Raw genomic sequence first — 18,620 nt, 5'->3', positions numbered from 1 at the left:
TGGTTTGGGATTAGTTGGACTGCAGAGTGAAGGAAAAGCAGCCAACAAGTGCTCAGCATATGTGGGAACTCCTTCAAGATTGTTGGAAAAGCATTCCTCATGAAGCTTGTTGAGAGAATGCAAAGAGTGTACAAAGTTGTTATCAAGGCAAAGGGTGGCTACTTTGAAGAATCTAAAATCAAAAATATATTTTGATTTGTTTAAAATGTTTTTGGTTACTAAATTATTTCATATGTGTTATTTCATAGTTTTGATGTCTTCACTATCATTCTACAATGTAGAAAATTGTACAATAAAGAAAAACTGTTGAATGAGTAGGTGTGTCCAAACTTTTGACTGTTACTGTAACTCACATTGTTCAACAGTGCATTCTGATGTCCCTCTATTACACGGTCAGTGATGCCTCTCTCCACAGAGAAAGACAGGAAACAGAAAACTCATTATTCATGCAAAATGTATTTATTCTGACAGGATATACAGTGCACAATAAACACAGTTTTCCTTGTCTAGAGTCTATTAAGGGATGGCAGTTGATTCTCCTGGACTGGACTGGCGAACAGTTTGATGAATAATCATGAAAGTACGCCTTCTTGGTTTTGCATTTCCGACACAATGACAGGTTCATTATAACTCACTGTGGCATGAAAATCAATACGGCCCAAAACACCATCTGCACAAGAAGTATTTACAGAGAACAGCTACAAATATGGATGGGGCCTCCATGATCATAATGAAGATCAGTGAAGGTGGTTAGCTCTGAAATGTAGGTAGTACTGTATCATCACATCTACTTCACTAGCTTTCATCTCATTCATGTAGAGGAGCAGAACAGTCATTGTGGGACAGTAGTTCTTCTTTCCTTTAGGGGTTTTCCCTCATTATTCTGTGATCCTCAAACATCCTTACCAGGTAGATAGACCTAGAGAAAAGTGGCTGTCTCTCCCCCTGGTCCTTCTTCTCCTCCTCTCTCCTCTCTGCTGCTCCACAACCAAAACATCCAGACAGAGCCACATGTAGACTGGTGCTTCAGGGTTGCCATAGCAGGGAAGATTTCCCAAGCACTCTCCCCTGTGGCCCTGGTCCTGCTCCTATAAGTGTCCCCTAGTCTTGGACAGGTAGGCTACAAGGGCCACCACCACCCCCACGTACATCCCTGCCCCAATGGTGATGGAGAGAGCAGCGAGGAACAGGGCTCTTCTGGAGCTACTGCCTGCCCTAGAGAAGTCTCCCTTAGCCATGGCCTTGCTAGTCTGAGACAAAGGAGAGACAAATTAGTCATGATTACATATGACTGAGAAAAATTTGAGTAGGTGTAAATTCACTGTAGGGAGAGAAAACAATGAATTGTTCCCGGGGAGCCATTAGTTGCTATGGCAATTATGTCACTACCGTTTTGACAGTGACTAATGTGTTGTTTAGATGTTTTTGGATCCCTCTGAAAAAGACTGGCCCATAACCCATTTGTCCCTTTGAATACTTTATTAGGGTCATTTTGCAATTTAATTGTCTTTGCAATTAGTTTGAGAGATGTTGCGATCCACTGAGATAAATTATAGTTGGATTAAGGGGCAGGGAGGGGCCCTGCTGCATTCAGAACCTGCTCACTAAATTGCTGCTATTTATAGATAGACCTGGGGTTCAATATAATCACAATGTCACAATGGCGAGACAGTCCCAGGGGAAGCAGATCATGTCTATTCATTATCTACTGAAAAATACATGTAGCTAGATAGTATCTGCTAGACAGTCATGTGGGCAATGTATTGCTAACATAAAATAACATGTATTTATGACGTTTTTGATTGACTCAATTAAAATAAAATAAAACACTGCATATGTGGCACAGTCAACCTTTAGTTTTAACTGTACACAGTTTACATTTCTCTCTCAGTGGTATTGCTGCTTGTGTTCACAAGAGTAAAAGGGGACAGAACCTATGCAGTTTACGCAGTCAATGGTCTGCAATAATTTGTAGAGGGCGATGGGTGTGGAAAATGGGCTGTGTTAGCACTTGAGAGAGAGAGAGCACTTGTGCCTACTGACCTTGCAGAGAGTGCTGGGGGTAATTAGCATTAATAACAGGGTAGTAGCTATAAAGGGGTGAAGTGGGGCCTGGGTCCTGGACTCACCCTCTGGGAGAAGTAGAAGGCAGCGATCCCTAGGGGCCAGAAGCAGCAGAGCATGGAGAAGATGGCCAGGCCCAGGTGGTCCCGAGGGGGCAACATGATGAAGTTGTCCTCACTCTCAGTGTCACTGGAGCTGTCGCTCTGGGAAGGAGAAAAGGAGAGAGGGGGACCGGACAAGACTGGTATGTGAGCTACTCGTGTCATATTCTACTGCCACAATTTGATGAATTCTCAGTATAGTTTGTGCTGTGAGTAAGCGTGTCCCACCAATAGGGGCACATCACTTTTATTTATAAAACAATAATCAGCAAGGTTATAGGATCAGATTAGAGAACATTGTTCCATGGACCTGAATCCGACTTCGCACTATAGAGATAGTGTCAATAATGTGTGAGCACACACCTTGCTGTTACCGTTACTGTAACACCTAACAGTTTGACATTAGATTACAAAAACCACCAGGTATATCTGCCCTTGTTCTGCTTACACGCAGGACATGATGGGCTCAGCCAGGCAGAGAGGATTTGTATTTCTGTCAACACCCATGAGCGGCATGACAGATAACACTGGATTAACAGATTGTTTCATCACCACCAGATGACAGGAGAAACAGGAAGAACACATTGGCATTTATGTGCTAAATTGCCTCCCTGTCTCCACACTCACCCCACCACCCCTCGTCATTTTGCCCGTCTTGCTTGAAAGGCTGTGAATGTTCTGAGGGCCAGTGTGGTCTCTTCCCATACTGTACCTTGATTTTCCTCAGAGGCCCCTGGGTAGCTGAGGGGCTAATGAATAGGAAAGTCAGACGCTGCTATGGGCACTCTGGCACGGGGACAAAAGTGAATAGCAAAACACGAGGAGCCACATCACTGGGATGACCTTTAAGAAGAGATGGCCTCACCTTTGCTGTTCTCCCAGAGCGGGAGATGCTGTTTGTTTAAATGAATTTCCCTCCATCAGGATAGGATTCATTTGTTAGTCTTGTTACTAACAGGGATCAAACAAACCTGTGGGACTGAGGGAGGATAGAAAATGGAAATGGATGTTCAGGGCCGAAAATAAATGAGCCAATTTAAAGAGGACGAGAGGAGAGAGGAAGAGGCATAGAGAGTGTGTAGACAAAGTGGACATAGCAGCAAAACCCTCATCTCACCCTCTCACCCATTGGCAAACATGATAGAGAGAGGGATAAGCATTTTGAAGTGTCCTTGCATTGTGCATGAAATGCTACAAGTACTGTGCTTGTAGAGAGAAAGTGACAGAGGGCCTAAAATGTATTACATAATACATTTCATATGTAGCTACAGAAGCTATGACAATTATGTTTGAAGTTACACACAGAGACCCACATGCATAACCAATGATCACGAGACTTTGTCCCACAATTGGCCTCTGAAATGATCTATTTCATTCCTGGTGTACACCTGAAGCACCAGGTGAGATTCTCCATATCCAAGCACATTTCTAATGGATTCCCATGCTCCTGTGGATAGATTTGTAGACTGGGGCCTAGATTCAACTGTGTACTGGGAAAAGTCTGGCCCGGGGGCCGTATGTGGCCCGCAACCTGATTCAACACAGCCTGCGGAATAATGCTCAGATCACATAAAGAATTTGTGATAATAAAGTTTTGAAAAACGTATTTGTTTTTAAAATTAAAAGCCCAATGAATACTCGCCTTTGTGTAATGATTTAACTCCCACCGCTTGTGGGCCATTTATTTTGAAGGCACGTATAAATAACAACTGCACGAGGACAGACAGTGACTGACAGGCTGATACACATGTCACAGTTACAAATAGTAGCTAGCTAGAAATTGCGCAAAAATTCGTTTTTCAAAGATTTCAAAGAAAAGGAAAGTAGACAATGAATGTAGGGTGTTCCAGCAAGAGTGGACATCGAAATAGTTATTTATTGAGGTATCAGGGAAAGCTGTGTACTTAGTGTGCAAAGATAGCATCGCTGTCTTGAAAGACTACAACTTGTCCCGACACTTCCAGACGAAGCATGCAGAGAAATATAGGAATATGTCTTCTGAGCAGAGGGCAAGTGCATCGAAAGAGTTGCTTTCTCAGTTGCAAAAGCAGCAAGGACTTTTCACAAAACTGCATTCACCAAAGACGGAATGGCGAGAGCTAGCTATGCATGGCCCACAAAATTGCTAAACATAGCAAGCCATTCGCTGAGGGCAAATTCATGAGAAAAAAATGTATTGACTGCAGCAATACTTTGTCCCGACAAGAAAGAGCTGTTTGAAAATGTTTCCTTGTCAAGACAAACAGTGACACGGAGTGTTGAGGACATCGCAGAAAATATTGAACAACAGTTGAAAGACAAGGTAAAGGATTTCACCTATTTCTCCTTGGCCCTGGATGAGAGCAGTGATGCACGTGACACGACACAGTTGTTGATATTCTTACGAGGCATAACCCCAGACCTTGACATTACAGAGGAGCTTGCTTCAGTGCAGTCAATGAAGAACACAACCACAGGGAACTATTTATTGGAGGAGATTAATAAGTGTGTGGCAAAGCTGGGATTGAGTTTTGAAAAGTTATCCAGTGTGACCACAGATGGGTGCCCAAACTTGACAGGAAAAAACGTTGGCCTTTTGAAAAGGATACAAGATCATGTAGCTGAGCTGAACCCAGATCAGAAAATTATTTTCCTGCATTGAATTATTCATCAGGAGGTGCTCTGTAAATGTGTTCTGAAAATGAGCCATATTGTGGATACAGTCACTCAAGTGGTAAACTTCATAAGAGCAAAATCTTTAAACAGGCAGTTTGTCTCACTTTTGGAAGAGACAGACTCGGGTCATGCAGATCTCCCCTACCACACAAACGTGAGATGGCTGATTTTGGGGAAGGTGCTTAAAAGGGTGTGGGACCTGATGTCGGAGATTGCTGAGTTTCTGCAAATGAAAGGAAAATATGTGGATTTCCCTCAAATGCAACATAAAGAATGGTTGGCTGATTTTGCCTTCACCATGAACATCATGGCCTTCATGAATGAACTGAATTCCAAACTACAAGGGAAGGGCCTTTTTGCACATCAGATGTACATCCTTGTCAAAGCCTTCAAAGGAAAATTACTTCTCCTGACCAATCAAGTAGAAGCCAACAATCTCACCCACCTTCCGACACCACTAGTCTGTTCCCTATCAGATGACCTACGGGAGAAGTATACATAGCTGCTGCGTGCTTTGAACGGTGAGTTTTCTTGTCGTTTTGAGGATTTCAAGGTGTTGGAAAATGACATGCTGTTGGTTTCCTCTCCTTTCACCTTCAATGTGGATAACGCTCCCACTGACCTGCAACTTGAGCTTATCAATCTTCAGTCTGATGCAGTGATTGGAGAACTATTGAGGTTCTATGCATCTCTCGATGAACAAAACTTTCCAAAGATTAGGAGTCAGGCTCAGAAGATGTTTGTATTGTTTGGGTCAACCTATGTATTTGAATAGACATTTTCAGTGATGAAATATAACAAGTCAAGGCACAGATCATCTCTTACTGACTCTCACCTCTCAGCAATCCTGCTCATAGTGATGTCAGAAACTATACCTGACTTCACTGCTCTAGTCAATGCTCATCAGAGACTTCACTCCTCACACTGATTGAGTAGTTTAAATGTAATGTTGAGCTCTCTTTCTTTCTTGTGTTTTTGTGCATACCCATTAACAAGAGTTCTGTCCGTGGTGCTGAATGCACAGTGTACTTTTCTCTCAGTGTAGTTCAGTGCATGTTTAATAATGAAAATACCTACCAAAAGGAGAACATAGATGTGGTTTATTTCTTTGCATGTTAAATAAGTAAAATAAATAGCATATCTGGATGTGATTTACAGTAGATATTTCTGTCAACACAGTCAAACACATGATCTATAATCCTGTAATATGATTCTGGCAGAAATATATTCTAATGTGGCACTCCATGGAAAATAATTGCCCAGGCCTGGTCTAAACTCTAGAACCTAACCTGCTTACATATGGAAATAAAAGATGACTGGTCATTGGTCAGAATAATCAGTTCAGATTGTGATGTCATGATCTGGGCCAAAAACTCCATCAGGCTGAAATTCCAGGATTTCTTTTCAAACGATTCTTACACAAAAAGGCCATTATCATAACCTTTCACAATTTGGAAAATCACATTTTTTACAGCACTGCCCCTTTAAACTAAATAATGAGAATTTCTATCAGCCTAATCGAGGGATAGATTACATCTCTCATTCCAGTGTTCAAACTTGTAAACAAGGCTGCAAGGGATTTCTATTAATGCGACTCTGTGCAGCCAATAGCACTGACAGAGATGGTCGCCTCACTTCGAGTCCTTAGGAAACTATGAAGTATTTAGTTTTTTATGTATTATTTCTTACATTGTTACCCCAGGAAATCGTAAGTCTTATTACATACAGCCGGGAAGAACTATTGGATATAAGAACAACGTCAACTTACCAACATTACGACCAGGAATACGACTTTCCCGAAGCGGATCCTCTGTTTGGACCACTCCCAGGACAATGGATCTAATCCCAGAATCTGACCCAAAACAATGGTGCCGCCGAAGCGGCAGACGGAATGGCAGACGGAGCGGCCTCCTGGTCAAGCTCCGTAGACGTGCACATCGCCCACCGCTCCAGAGTATACTACTCGTCAATGTCCAATCTCTTGACAACAAGGTAGATGAAATTCGAGCAAGGGTTCCAGAGAGACATCAGAGATTGTAACATTCTCTCTTTCACAGAAACATGGCTCTCTCGGGATATGTTTTTGGAATCGGTACAGCCACCGGGCTTCTCCATAACATCGTGCCAACAGAGATAAACACCTCTCTGGGAAGAGGAAAGGCGGGGGTGTATGCTATACGTTTAACGACTCATGGTGTAATCATAACAACATACAGGAACTCAAGTCCTTCTGCTCACCTGACCTAGAATTCCTTAAATTCAAATGCTGGCCATATTACCTCCCAAGAGAATTCTCATCAGTTATCGTCACAGCTGTGTACATTCCCCCTCAAGCAGACACCAAGACGGCCCTCAAGGAACTTCACTGGGCTCTATGTAAACTGGAAACCATGTATCCTGAGGCTGCATTAATTGTAGTTGGGGGTTTTCACAAATCAAATTTGAGAACAAGGCTACCTAAATTCTATCAGTATATTGATTGCACTACTCACAGGGGTAATACACTTGATCACAGCTACTCTAACTTCCGCGATGCATACAAAGCCCTCCCCCACCCTCCCTTTGGCAAATCCGACCATGACGCCATCTTGCTCCTACCATCTTATAGGCAGAAACTCAAACAGGATATACCAGTGACTAGAACCATTCACCGCTGGTCTGACCAATCGGAATCCACGCTACAAGATTGTTTTGATCCAGTCAGCCTCAGATAACAACATCTATCTATATGCTGACGCGGTGAGTGAGTTTATAAAGAAGTACATTGGAGGTGTACCCACTGTGACTATTAAAACCTACCCTAACTGTGAACCACCGCATTTAACCATGGAAAGAGGTCTGGGAATATGGCTGAATATAAACAGTGTAGTTATTCCCTCCGCAAGACAATCAAACAAGTGAAATGCCTGTACAGGGACAAGTCGCAATTCAACGGCTCAGACACGAGACGTATGTGGCAGGGTCTACAGGAAATCACGGACTACAAAAATAAAACCAGCCACGTCACGTTTCCAGACAAACTAAACACCTTCTTTGCCCGCTTTGTGGATAATACAGTGCCACCATCGCAGTCCGCTAACAAGGACTGCGCCCCCCCCCCCTCCCCTTCTCCATTGCCGACGTGAGTAAAACATTTAAACGTGTTAACCCTCGCAAGGCTGCTGGCCCAAACGGCATCCCAAGCCGCGTCCTCAGAGCATGCACAGATCAGCTGGCTCGTGTGTTTATGGACATATTCAATCGCTCCCTAGTCCAGTCTGTTGTCCCCACATGCTTCAAGATGGCCACCATTCTTCCTGTACCCAAGAAGGCAAAAATAACTAAACTAAATGACTACCGCCCCGTAGCACTCACTTCTGTCATCATTAAGTGTTTTGAGAGACTAGTCAAGGGTCATATCCCCTCCACCTTACCGGCCACCTTAGACCCACTTCAGTTTACATACCACCCCAACAGGTCCACAGACAATGCAATCGCCATCACACTGCACACTGCCCTATCCCATCTGGACAAGAGGAATACCTACGTAAGAATACTGTTCATTGATTACAGCTCAGCATTCAACACCATAGTACCCTCCAAGCTCATAACCAAGCTGGAGGCCCTGGGTCTCAACCCTGCCCTGTGCAATTGGGTCCTGGACCTTCTGATGGGCCGCCCCCAGGTGGTGAAGGTAGGAAACAACATCTCCACTTCACTGACCCACAGCACTGGGGCCCATAAGGGTGCGTGCTCAGCCCCCTCCTGTATTCCCTGTTCACCCATGACTGCGTGGCCATGCACGCCCCCAACTCAATCATCAAGTTTGCAGACGACACAACAGTAGTGGGCTTGATTACCAACAACAATGAGACAGCCTACAGGGAGGAGGTGAGGGCACTCGGGTGTGGTGTCAGGAAAACAACCTCTCACTCAACATCAACAAAACAAAGGAGATGATCGTGGACTTCAGGAAGCAGCAGAGGGAGCACCCCCCATCCACATTGAAAGGACAGCAGTGGAGAAGGTGGAAAGTTTTAAGTTCCTCGGCATACACATCACAGAAAAACTGAAATGGTCCACCCACACAGACAGTGTCCTCAGGAGGCTCAAGAAATTTGGCTTGTCAGCCAAAACCCTGACAAACTTTTACAGATGCACAATCGAGAGCATCCTGTCAGGCTGTATCACAGCCTGGTACGGCAACTGCACCGCCCTCAACCACAAGTCTCTCCAGAGGGTGGTGCAGTCTGCACAACGCATCACCGGGGGAAAACTACCTGCCCTCCATGACACCTACAGCACCCGATGTCACAGGAAGGCCAAAAAGATAATCAAGGACGACAACCACCCGAGCCACTGCCTGTTCACCCCGCTATCATCCAGAAGGCAAGGTCAGTACAGGTGCATCAAAGCTGGGACCGATAGACTGAAAAACAGCTTCTATCTCAAGGCCATGAGACTGCTAAACAGCAATCACTAACTCAGAGAGGCTGCTGCCTACATTGAGACCCAATCACTGGCCACTTTAATAAATGGATCACTTGTCACTTTAAACAATGGCACTTTAAATAATGCCATTTTAATAATGTTTACATATCTTACATTACTCATATCATATGTATATACTGTATTTTATACCATCTATTGCACCTTTCCTATGCTGCTCGGCCATCGCTCATCCATATATTTAGATGTACATATTCTCATTCACCCCTTTAGATTTATGTGTATTAGGTAGATGTTGGGAAATTGCTAGATTACTTGTTAGATATTACTGCACTGTCGGAACTAGAAGTACAAGCATTTCACTACACTCGCATTAACATCTGCTAACCATGTGTATGTGACCAATAAAATGTGTATTTTATTTTATTTGGGAGCCGCTTGTGGATTTGACAGCTCTAACTCAGTTCCACCTCCAACAAAGCCAAAACAACTGCTTTGCAGGTGTCAGCTTACGCGGATCTGATACAATCTAACCCCTAGGTGTGGGCAAACTGACAGACACTGGTGCATTACACTAACATCCAATCTGAGTGTCAGCCAGTCAGTCAGTGAGCCAGCCAGCCAGTAGTGGCAAGCTGAGCTACCAGTGCATTTTGAGGCCAGTGTAATTGATGAGACTCTGCCACTGCCCTGGTCTGTTAATTATCCTCAGGCTGCTCTACCAGAAGGCTTGTTAATGATGGCAGGGCACACAGAAACGGCTGTGGCCCGTGTCACTAGGGACTGGCATCATCCACCCACACCTAGGCCTTAATCTCATTTTGCCCCCAACACACCAGCAATGTCCTGATTCCCCATCAAACTAAAGTGTTGGCATTTTGGAAAACGTTGCTTTCTGCAATTGTGGGGGCTGTTTTGTTAGACTTCAGTGTGGCTTTTGACATTATTGATCATAGTCTGCTGCTGGAAAAACATGTTATGACTTTACAGATTTACCTGTCAAACAGAACACAGAGGGTGTTCTTTCATGGAAGCCTCTCTAACATAATCCAGGTATAACCAGGAATTCCCCAGGGCAGCTCTCTAGGCCCCTTACTTTTTTCAATCTTTACTAATGACACGCCACTGGCTTTGAGCTTTGAGTAAACACATACATGTCAGCTACTACAGCGACTGAATTGACTACAACACTTAACAAAGAGCTGCAGTTAGTTTCAGAGTGGGTGGCAAGGAATAAGTTAGTTCTAAATAATTTCTAAAACTAAAAGCATTGTATTTGGGACAAATGATTCACTAAACCCTAAACCTCAACTAAATCTTGTAATAAATAACATGGTTTTTGGTGAATAAATTGCTTGGAGTAACCCTGGCTTGTAAACTGTCATGGTTAAAATATGTTGATACAACAGTAGCTAACATGGGGAGAAGTCTGTCATAATAAAGTGTTGCTCTACCTTCTTAACAGCACTATCAACAAGGCAGATCCTATAGGCCCTAGTTCTGTCGCAACTGGACCAGTCGTGTGGTTAGGTGCCACAAAAAGGGACGTAGGAAAATTGCAATTGGCTCAGAACAAGGCAGCACGGCTGGCCCTTGGATGTACACAGAGAGATAACATTAATAATATGCATGCCACACACACGCACAGACACAATAACATACGCACTATACACACACGTACACATGGATTTTGTATTGTAGATAAGTGGTAGTGGTGGAGTAGGGACCTGAGGACACACAGTGTGTAATGAAATCTGTGAATGTATTGTAATGTTTTTAAATGTGTATAACTGCCTTAATGTTGCTGGACCCCAGGAAGAGTAGCTGCTGCGATTGGCAGCAGCTAATGGGGATCCATAATAAAGACAAATACAAATATAAAACATTGCCAGAGAGTTTACCAAAACAAAATAAATGAGATGGGTGCCATTGAGGCCATGGTCCAGTCACGTGTTATCGTGTGTAATAGTTAAATCCATCATATCCCTGTATTCCTTGTATGTCTTGTATGTATACCATGTCTTGTATGTATACAGATGCAGGGTTTCCAGAATCATTTTTGATGAACACAAACACATGTGTAGAATAACTAATAGCAGATATTGGCTTTGACATGTAAGAACAATCATTAGGCTCTTTCCCTCTTGTCTTAGTGTGCTGAGAGCATGTTCACTTTAAAAGCCTTCTACAGAGCTCTGATCTCCACCTGAATGCCACACTCACTCCATCTCCAATTCCTGGAACTACATTTACCTACACACGGTGTGCCACACACACGCGCACACACACGCACACACATGTGTGTATACACACACACACACACACACACAACTGCTTCGAACAGAGGGTAAACCAAGAGAAGCAGCTGCCGAAGAAAAGTCTTAAAGTTTGTCATGGGAAATTTTTATTGTATGTGTCCACATAACTGAGTATGTGACTAACCTTGTGAAACTATGTGAATCTGTCCTACTATAATCTCCTGTTCTTGGGAGTATCATCCTGTGTCCTTGTATAGATAAAGTAACAGGAAACTATAAAGATATACGCTTATCACCTAATGACTCGGAATTCAGACTGTCTACAGTGCTCTATGTAAATCTGTTACTCTCTGAGCTCAGAAATAAAGAATCTTGGTTTGATTTGGACTACAGCAGATCCTTATTTTCTATATCCACCACAAGTTAAAATGACTAAATGGTGAGCCTATCATTAGCTTATATATTGGTGACTAAACAAAATGTGCTCCTGTTATTTCATGGAAAACATTGATTTTGCATAAAGGACTCAGGGGTGAAAGATGTGTGAAACCCCAATGAATGCTCAATCATACCACTTACATCTGAAAAATTTGCCGAAGTGCTTGAATAAAAAAATAAAAAAAGATTCATTTATTCTGTGAATCGACCTGGAATAACTGATCTGCTGGGTTACCTGTGTCGGGGTCATGTTTCAGCCCAGTCTCCACTTAATAATACTTTCAAAGCACTGCATTCTGGCATTAATGAACTGCTAGTGACAGGAGCTGGACCGATGGTAAGACCAGTTAGGGATCACTCCCCTGCTGCCAACTCACAGCACTGGGTATTTCACAACCCTACTGCATGAAATTAGATGTAGCCACTTTTCTAAAGAAGTTGTTCTCCCACTGTCACCATTTTAATTTGCAGTGGTTAGTCACAGTTTTGTCCTAATATAACAAAAGGCCTGGAGTGATATGATCAAAATGAACAGGGAGATTTGCCAACAATTACGGAACAGAAAAACTACCGCTCTATTGGATTTGAAGTGCTTTAAAATACATCAAACTTTCCATTTAGTGAACAGACGGTTAGATGAAACAAATAGGCATGAATCATGCTGGCAGCTTTAACAGCCTATTAGCAAGAGGTAGGGAGCTTTGTTAATTAACATGAACAGTATTGAGTGCCCTGACCGATTATTCTGTTAATATACATCCCTGATAGCTTTCTGCAACTAATAAAATACACACCATTTGAGGTAACCTTGTTATTTTCTATGTCCAAGTGCTCTCCACTAATGAAAGAGCCTTTAGATCTTAACAATGCTCAATGTTTTGCCTGTATGAGCAACATCACATCCCAAATCCAAAGTTCTAGCTGGTCACTTATAGTTGGTTGCCCTCTGTGTGAACTCTCACCTCATACTCATGTCCCTCCTCCTCCACCTCATAGGAGACCGTTTGGATCTTCACATCCTTCTCTCCTAGTAGTTTGTCCTGAGGGTCCTCTATGGGGGCTCCCTCCACTCCCACCACACTGTCCTTGTTCTCTGTGAAGGTGGTCTCAGAGCTCTCACTCTTAGAGTCCTTGCTCTGGAGGCTGACATCGTCCTTGTACAGGATTAAGTTGGGCCTATAGAAGGCCTCCACTGCCAGGTGCAGAGAGGTGGCATCCAGAAACTGCTGGGCCTTAGTCTTGCCGTTGCTCCCTGTGACGAAGTAGCCAATGATGTTCTCCTGGCACTGGTGGTTCGGGTAGTCGCCCTGGTAAGCCTGGTAGTCGTTGTGGACCATGTGTCTGCTGCTGGTCTTATCTAGGAGCGGGTTCTGCAGCTCACTCAGATTCTCCATGGTGGGGGACAGAGAGGGACTTCAGGGAGATCAGAGTGGATAGACCGCAAGCGTTGATAACAGGCTGGGAGCTAGAAAGGACAAGACAGGTATAGTTATGGAAAGTGGGATGAGGTATGATATGTGATGACATTCAATTGTATGAAACTCTCACTGATGCATTTACAATAGAACCAGCTAAATGCATCTATATAGGGTGTTGATCAGAAGAAGCTGATGCAGCACACTTGTAGATTGGAGACATGGTTTAAGAGCTGGGAATATTCTTCACACAGTATTACACCTCACATGGTGTGAACCACCAAATTACCATCTGTCACTGTTGCACATTTCATGCCCCTGAATTCATATAAAAACGGTGGTAAAAAGTCCCCCATCATTTTCCCTCCCTCCATACCAACAAGTGAGATGAAGACAGATGTTGGAGGATTTTTTAATGCATACTGATCATAGTGCTAAGATACCCTCTATGAAGTAGTCATCGCTGCATCGTTGGAGTACCCCGTTCTAGAAGTGGGGGAAAGCCTCTCATAGGTCATGAACAAGCTCCAGTTATGTTGACTGTAGAGACACTTGACTTTTAAAAAGCTAAACAAAGCATGAAAGGAAATAGCATAGGTCTTTTCACGGTAAGTGTATTCTCAAGATGCTATTTCAATTATGTCAGTAACAGCATCAGGGGAGCGTGTCGCCAGGGTAACATGTCCTCCTGTGAGCTAGTTTGTTGTTTTAAGCAGTATGATTCATGCGCTCTGAAATGCTGGGAAAACTCACCACTATTCCCTCTCTCACTATCAGACAGGGAAATTAGCATAAATAGAACTAGTAGCCAACGAAAGCGTATCAGCTCAGTCCCAGAGGAGGTCAATGAGAAGACCTTCTTGTACAGCTAATTAATCTTTCCACCCAAGCCTACTCACTGAGGCTCTGATGAGAGGAGAACATATAAGCTTAATTTTCTCTCATACATCTCAGGCAATGGAAAAACCCAGTGAGACTATATCCCGTATCCTATAGCATAATCAATGCATCTTATATGTCTTATATGGAATATGGCATTAAGATGGCTATGTCAGATTAGTCATCATGTAGCTGTTTCTGTGTGGAAGAAGAAGGCTTGGTGGGACGGATTTCTGAATATTAATTTATCCTTCATTCTTGGAAATGTTTTGGGGGATTCATTCACCCAGGAGCAATATCACAGAACATGTACATTAAGGAGCTTATCCAAGGGATGGAGCAATAATGTCATTTCAGTCTGGACCTTTGACTCTATGAAAAATCATGTCCATTTGGGAAGATTCCCACAGCACGCAAGTGCTTCTCTGCATGTCAAGGCAAAGCATCAATTATGATTTGTGTTTTTTCAGTGTACTGCCTTCGCTTTAGAATTACAAAGTGATTCTCATATGCCTTTGAGGATGCATCTCTGTTGCTTTTCAGAAAAGAGGAATTTTCCCTTCACAGTACATTACACAACAAAGAGCATATTTTATGTCCACTAATAATTCATCAGACAGACAGTGACATGCACTTATGTTTATATGAGTCTCTGGTTGGAGAGCTCAGTTTAGTAAGCGTGAAGAGGGCTCATGAGCTGCTCTCTCTCTCGTTGATTAATGTGAGTAGAATACATTTTTGAGAGGTGACAACGATGATCTGAAATGACAAATCATTTCTAACAGTCTTTTACGTTGCGTAGTCCAATTTGGAATACATCTATGGCTAATTGAATGCCCAATTCTGAAATGTCACACATTCATTCCTATTCCACACATTCATCAATCGCAGTCTGTCTCTATAAATACGTTATTACATTAATTATTCATATCTAATGGAATTGAAAATGCATGACAGTATGTAATGCAATTAATTCAAGGCAATTCAAGGTATCAATTAGTCCATCGATCTTACCTATTGTACAAGATCCTGCCACGGACTGCCTCAATAGCATTCCCCTTTTACTGTTGTCCAGGAGTCAATGGAAAGGGAATGGGGTTCAAAATCATACCCCGGCACCTCTGTAGTTCACATAAAATTGGAGACATTTATAAAAGACAACGAGGACCAATGTGCTGGTAACTTTCGGTCTCTGCTGGAGCATGCACTGACGAACCGCGCTCTCTGAGCTGACAAGACAGACCGCTGCGTATTGGAGAGGTGTTGATTACGCACACTCACCACATAGTTTCACTTCCTCAATAACTCTCTAAATAACTATCAATAATAGCTATAGCTCACATAAAGTACGTTGAATATATGTTTTCCATCCACTGCGATAGGCTACAAAGTCGGTTGTAGCCTAGTCTACTGAGTTTGCTTGGTCTTAAAATCACCCCTGCTCATCTGTGTTTCAGTGCGCGGTGCCGGTGATGATGCCTCCAGCCGCAAGCATCATCGTATGGACAGATACTCGTCTTGATGTCCTACACTAGTATCGACTGACACAGACTTCCATGTTCCTTTTTTTCAGCGGGTGACTGAGTATGACTGTAGTATCAGTAGCCTACTCATTTTACTTATAACTTCCTTGTACTCTTTTTATTTTTTAGGCATAACCTCCCCCATACTTTTTTGGGGGCATCCTGCATTTTTACACAATCCAATATGCCGTCTCTATTTAGAACAAAAAGTAAGCAAAAATGCCCACAGTAATCAAGCAAGGTAAGTGATCATTATTACATATGTTTAAGTGATTAAAACCTCTTTGGGATAGTGGGCAGTATTTTCACGTCCAGATGAAAAGCGTGCCCAAAGTAAACTGCCTGCTACTCAGGCCCAGAAGCTAGGATATGCATATAATTGGTTGATCTGGATAGAAAATGCTCTAAAGTTTCTAAAACTGTTAAAATAATGTCTGTGAGTATAACAGAACGTATTTGGCAGGCGAAATCCCGAGGACAAACCATCCAGGATATTTTTGTTGTTGAGTTCATTGTGTTTTCTATTATTTTCTATGGGAAAATAGATTTATGAGGCACCTGGTTGCAGTTCCTATGGCTTCCACTAGATGTCAACAGTCTTTAGAAATTGGTGGATGTTATTCCTTTGAGAAATGAAGAAGTATGGCTATTCAGAATGAGTGTCAAGCCAAGTGGACTCTTTTGTTTGGTGCGCGCAACCTGTAGCTCGCTTCACTTTGATTTTATCCGCTATTGAACACAGTATATTCCGTCTTAATTTTTATCGATTATTTACATTTTAGGATACCTAAAGTTGGATTAGGAAAGTTGTTTGAAATGTTTGGACCAAGTTTACAGGTAACTTATTAGATCATTTGTAGTCATGTTGGGCGAGTTGGAACCGGTGTTTTTCTGAATCAAACGCGCCAAATAAATGGACATTTTGGGGATATAAAGAAGCAATTTATCGAACAAAAGGACCATTTGTGATGTTTCTGGGACATTTTGGAGTGCCAACAAAAGAAGATCTTCAAAGGTAAGACATGAATTATATCGTTATTTCTGACTTTCGTGTCGCACCTCCCTGGTTGAAAAATGTTTGTTATGCATTTGTATGATGGGGCGCTGTCCAGATAATCGCATGGTTTGCTTTTGCCGTAAAGCCTTTTTGAAGTCTGACATGGTGGCTGGATTAACAACTTAAGCTTTCTTTTTATGTATTACACTTGTGATTTCATGAAAGTTAAATATTTATAGTAATTTAATTTGAATTTGGCGCTCTGCCATTTCACCGGATGTTGTCAAATCCCGCTAAAGGGATTTGATCCCTAAGAAGTTTTAATAAGACTGAACTAGATCAAAGGTAATTCAAGAATACATTTTGTGTTGCACCTTTAACCAATAGCCTAACAAATGAACAACTCTTTAAAAAATACAAAGACTTTTGAATGTCTTTATTAAAACCTCCTCTATATCAAATTTCAGCCAGACCAACCAGCAGCCTGAGCTGCCTGCACGCCGAACCCCACTGGTCTAGTCTATAACTCAGTTCTCTACCAACACAAGTTCCTTCCCAGTTCCCAGCTTAAACAAAATGTATTCCCAAGAGAAGGGTTTGGAAACAAAAAACCCACATACACCTCAAATAAACTCAGCAAAAAAAGAAACGTCCCTTTTTCAGGACCCTGTCTTTCAAAGATAATTAGTAAAAATCTAAACTTCAAAGATCTTCATTGTAAAGGGTTTAAGCACTGTTACCCATGCTTGTTCAATGAACCATAAACAATTATGAACTTGCTGTTAGTGTCTTAACGACTGTTCCGCAGGTGCATGTTCATAATTGTTTATGGTTCATTGAACAAGCATGGGAAACAGTGTTTAAACCCTTTACAATGAAGATCTGTGAAGTTATTTAGATGTTTACTAATTATCATTGAAAGACAGGGTCCTGAAAAAGGGACGTTTCTTTTTTTGCTGAGTTTAGTACGTTCTGTGGATGGTCTACAGCTGCAGTTATTTATGTCTGACATGATATGAACATGACTCAAACATATCTGTATCCATTCATCATCATCAATAGCTTCTACCAGGTCTTCCTCACATTTTTGTTTTGCATGTTTTGTGTCATTGGGAAAAGCCTCTCTCAACCCTTGATAAAGTTTGGAAATCAACTTTGGAGGTTTGTCAGACTGCCTTAAAATAGCATCTGGCTTGTCCAGTGTTTTCTGCACAGAGAGAATAAAGTGTTGTATCTGCAAAAAGTCACCTCTACTCCGTCACAGACTGGTCTTCCCTGGCTGCCTGACCCTGCTGAAACCCTTGTCACCATCTGATCCTCCTAAAATGAGGCATGACAAAGAATGACCTTTGTGTACATTTATACATTATTCAATCCAAGAATAGAACCAATGGTTCAATAATTGAAATGACCATTATTCCCAGATCCCAGACTGTAGCTTTAAGACTAAGCTGCTGTCCTGTAGCTATAGTAGGTCTCCCCATCAATTCAAGATGGAACATTGTATCATTCACTGATATTGTTAATATACTGCAAAATTCACCTGAGCTCTATAGACTGGTCTTCCCTGGCCATCTGACCCTGCTGGGACCCCATGACACCATCTGATTCTGCTAAGACATGATGAGCAATGTTGCGTACTGACTGTGCATTAGAGGGCTGGCTGTGCACCTGCACGTCCCTACAGAGATCATTGCGGCGAGGTCGTCATTTTTCATGCTGCCGGCAGTCAGACAGACGACTTCCGGATGAAAATATTTTTGTGTCCCTCAGATTATTTGGAAACGGTCCTCTTTCTGCTTTATGTATTAAAGACACATATTTTTCCACATTATTCACTGCTTCAATAGTAGCCTACCTCT

At 42.4% G+C, this 18,620-nt stretch overlaps 1 protein-coding gene across 1 annotated transcript; it reads right to left on the bottom strand.

Annotated features, from left to right (window-relative positions):
* Positions 1 to 436: 436 nt before the first annotated feature.
* LOC106589256 (synapse differentiation-inducing gene protein 1-like) lies at positions 437 to 15,712 on the bottom strand. Its single transcript, XM_014179014.2, has 4 exons — positions 15,253 to 15,712; positions 12,907 to 13,409; positions 2,130 to 2,267; positions 437 to 1,250 (listed from the first exon to the last, which is right to left on the bottom strand). Exons 2-4 carry the CDS (start codon positions 13,336 to 13,338, stop codon positions 1,089 to 1,091), a joined length of 732 nt encoding a protein of 243 aa, XP_014034489.1. The 5' UTR covers positions 13,339 to 13,409; positions 15,253 to 15,712; the 3' UTR covers positions 437 to 1,088.
* Between the last annotated feature and the right edge of the window lie 2,908 nt (positions 15,713 to 18,620).

The sequence above is a fragment of the Salmo salar genome, chromosome 01, assembly GCF_965601325.2.
Source record: "Salmo salar chromosome 01, fSalSal1, whole genome shotgun sequence".
Classification (NCBI taxonomy): domain Eukaryota; kingdom Metazoa; phylum Chordata; class Actinopteri; order Salmoniformes; family Salmonidae; genus Salmo; species Salmo salar.
Note: the sequence above shows the minus strand (reverse complement) of the source record. Positions and strands in the feature narration are given on the sequence as shown.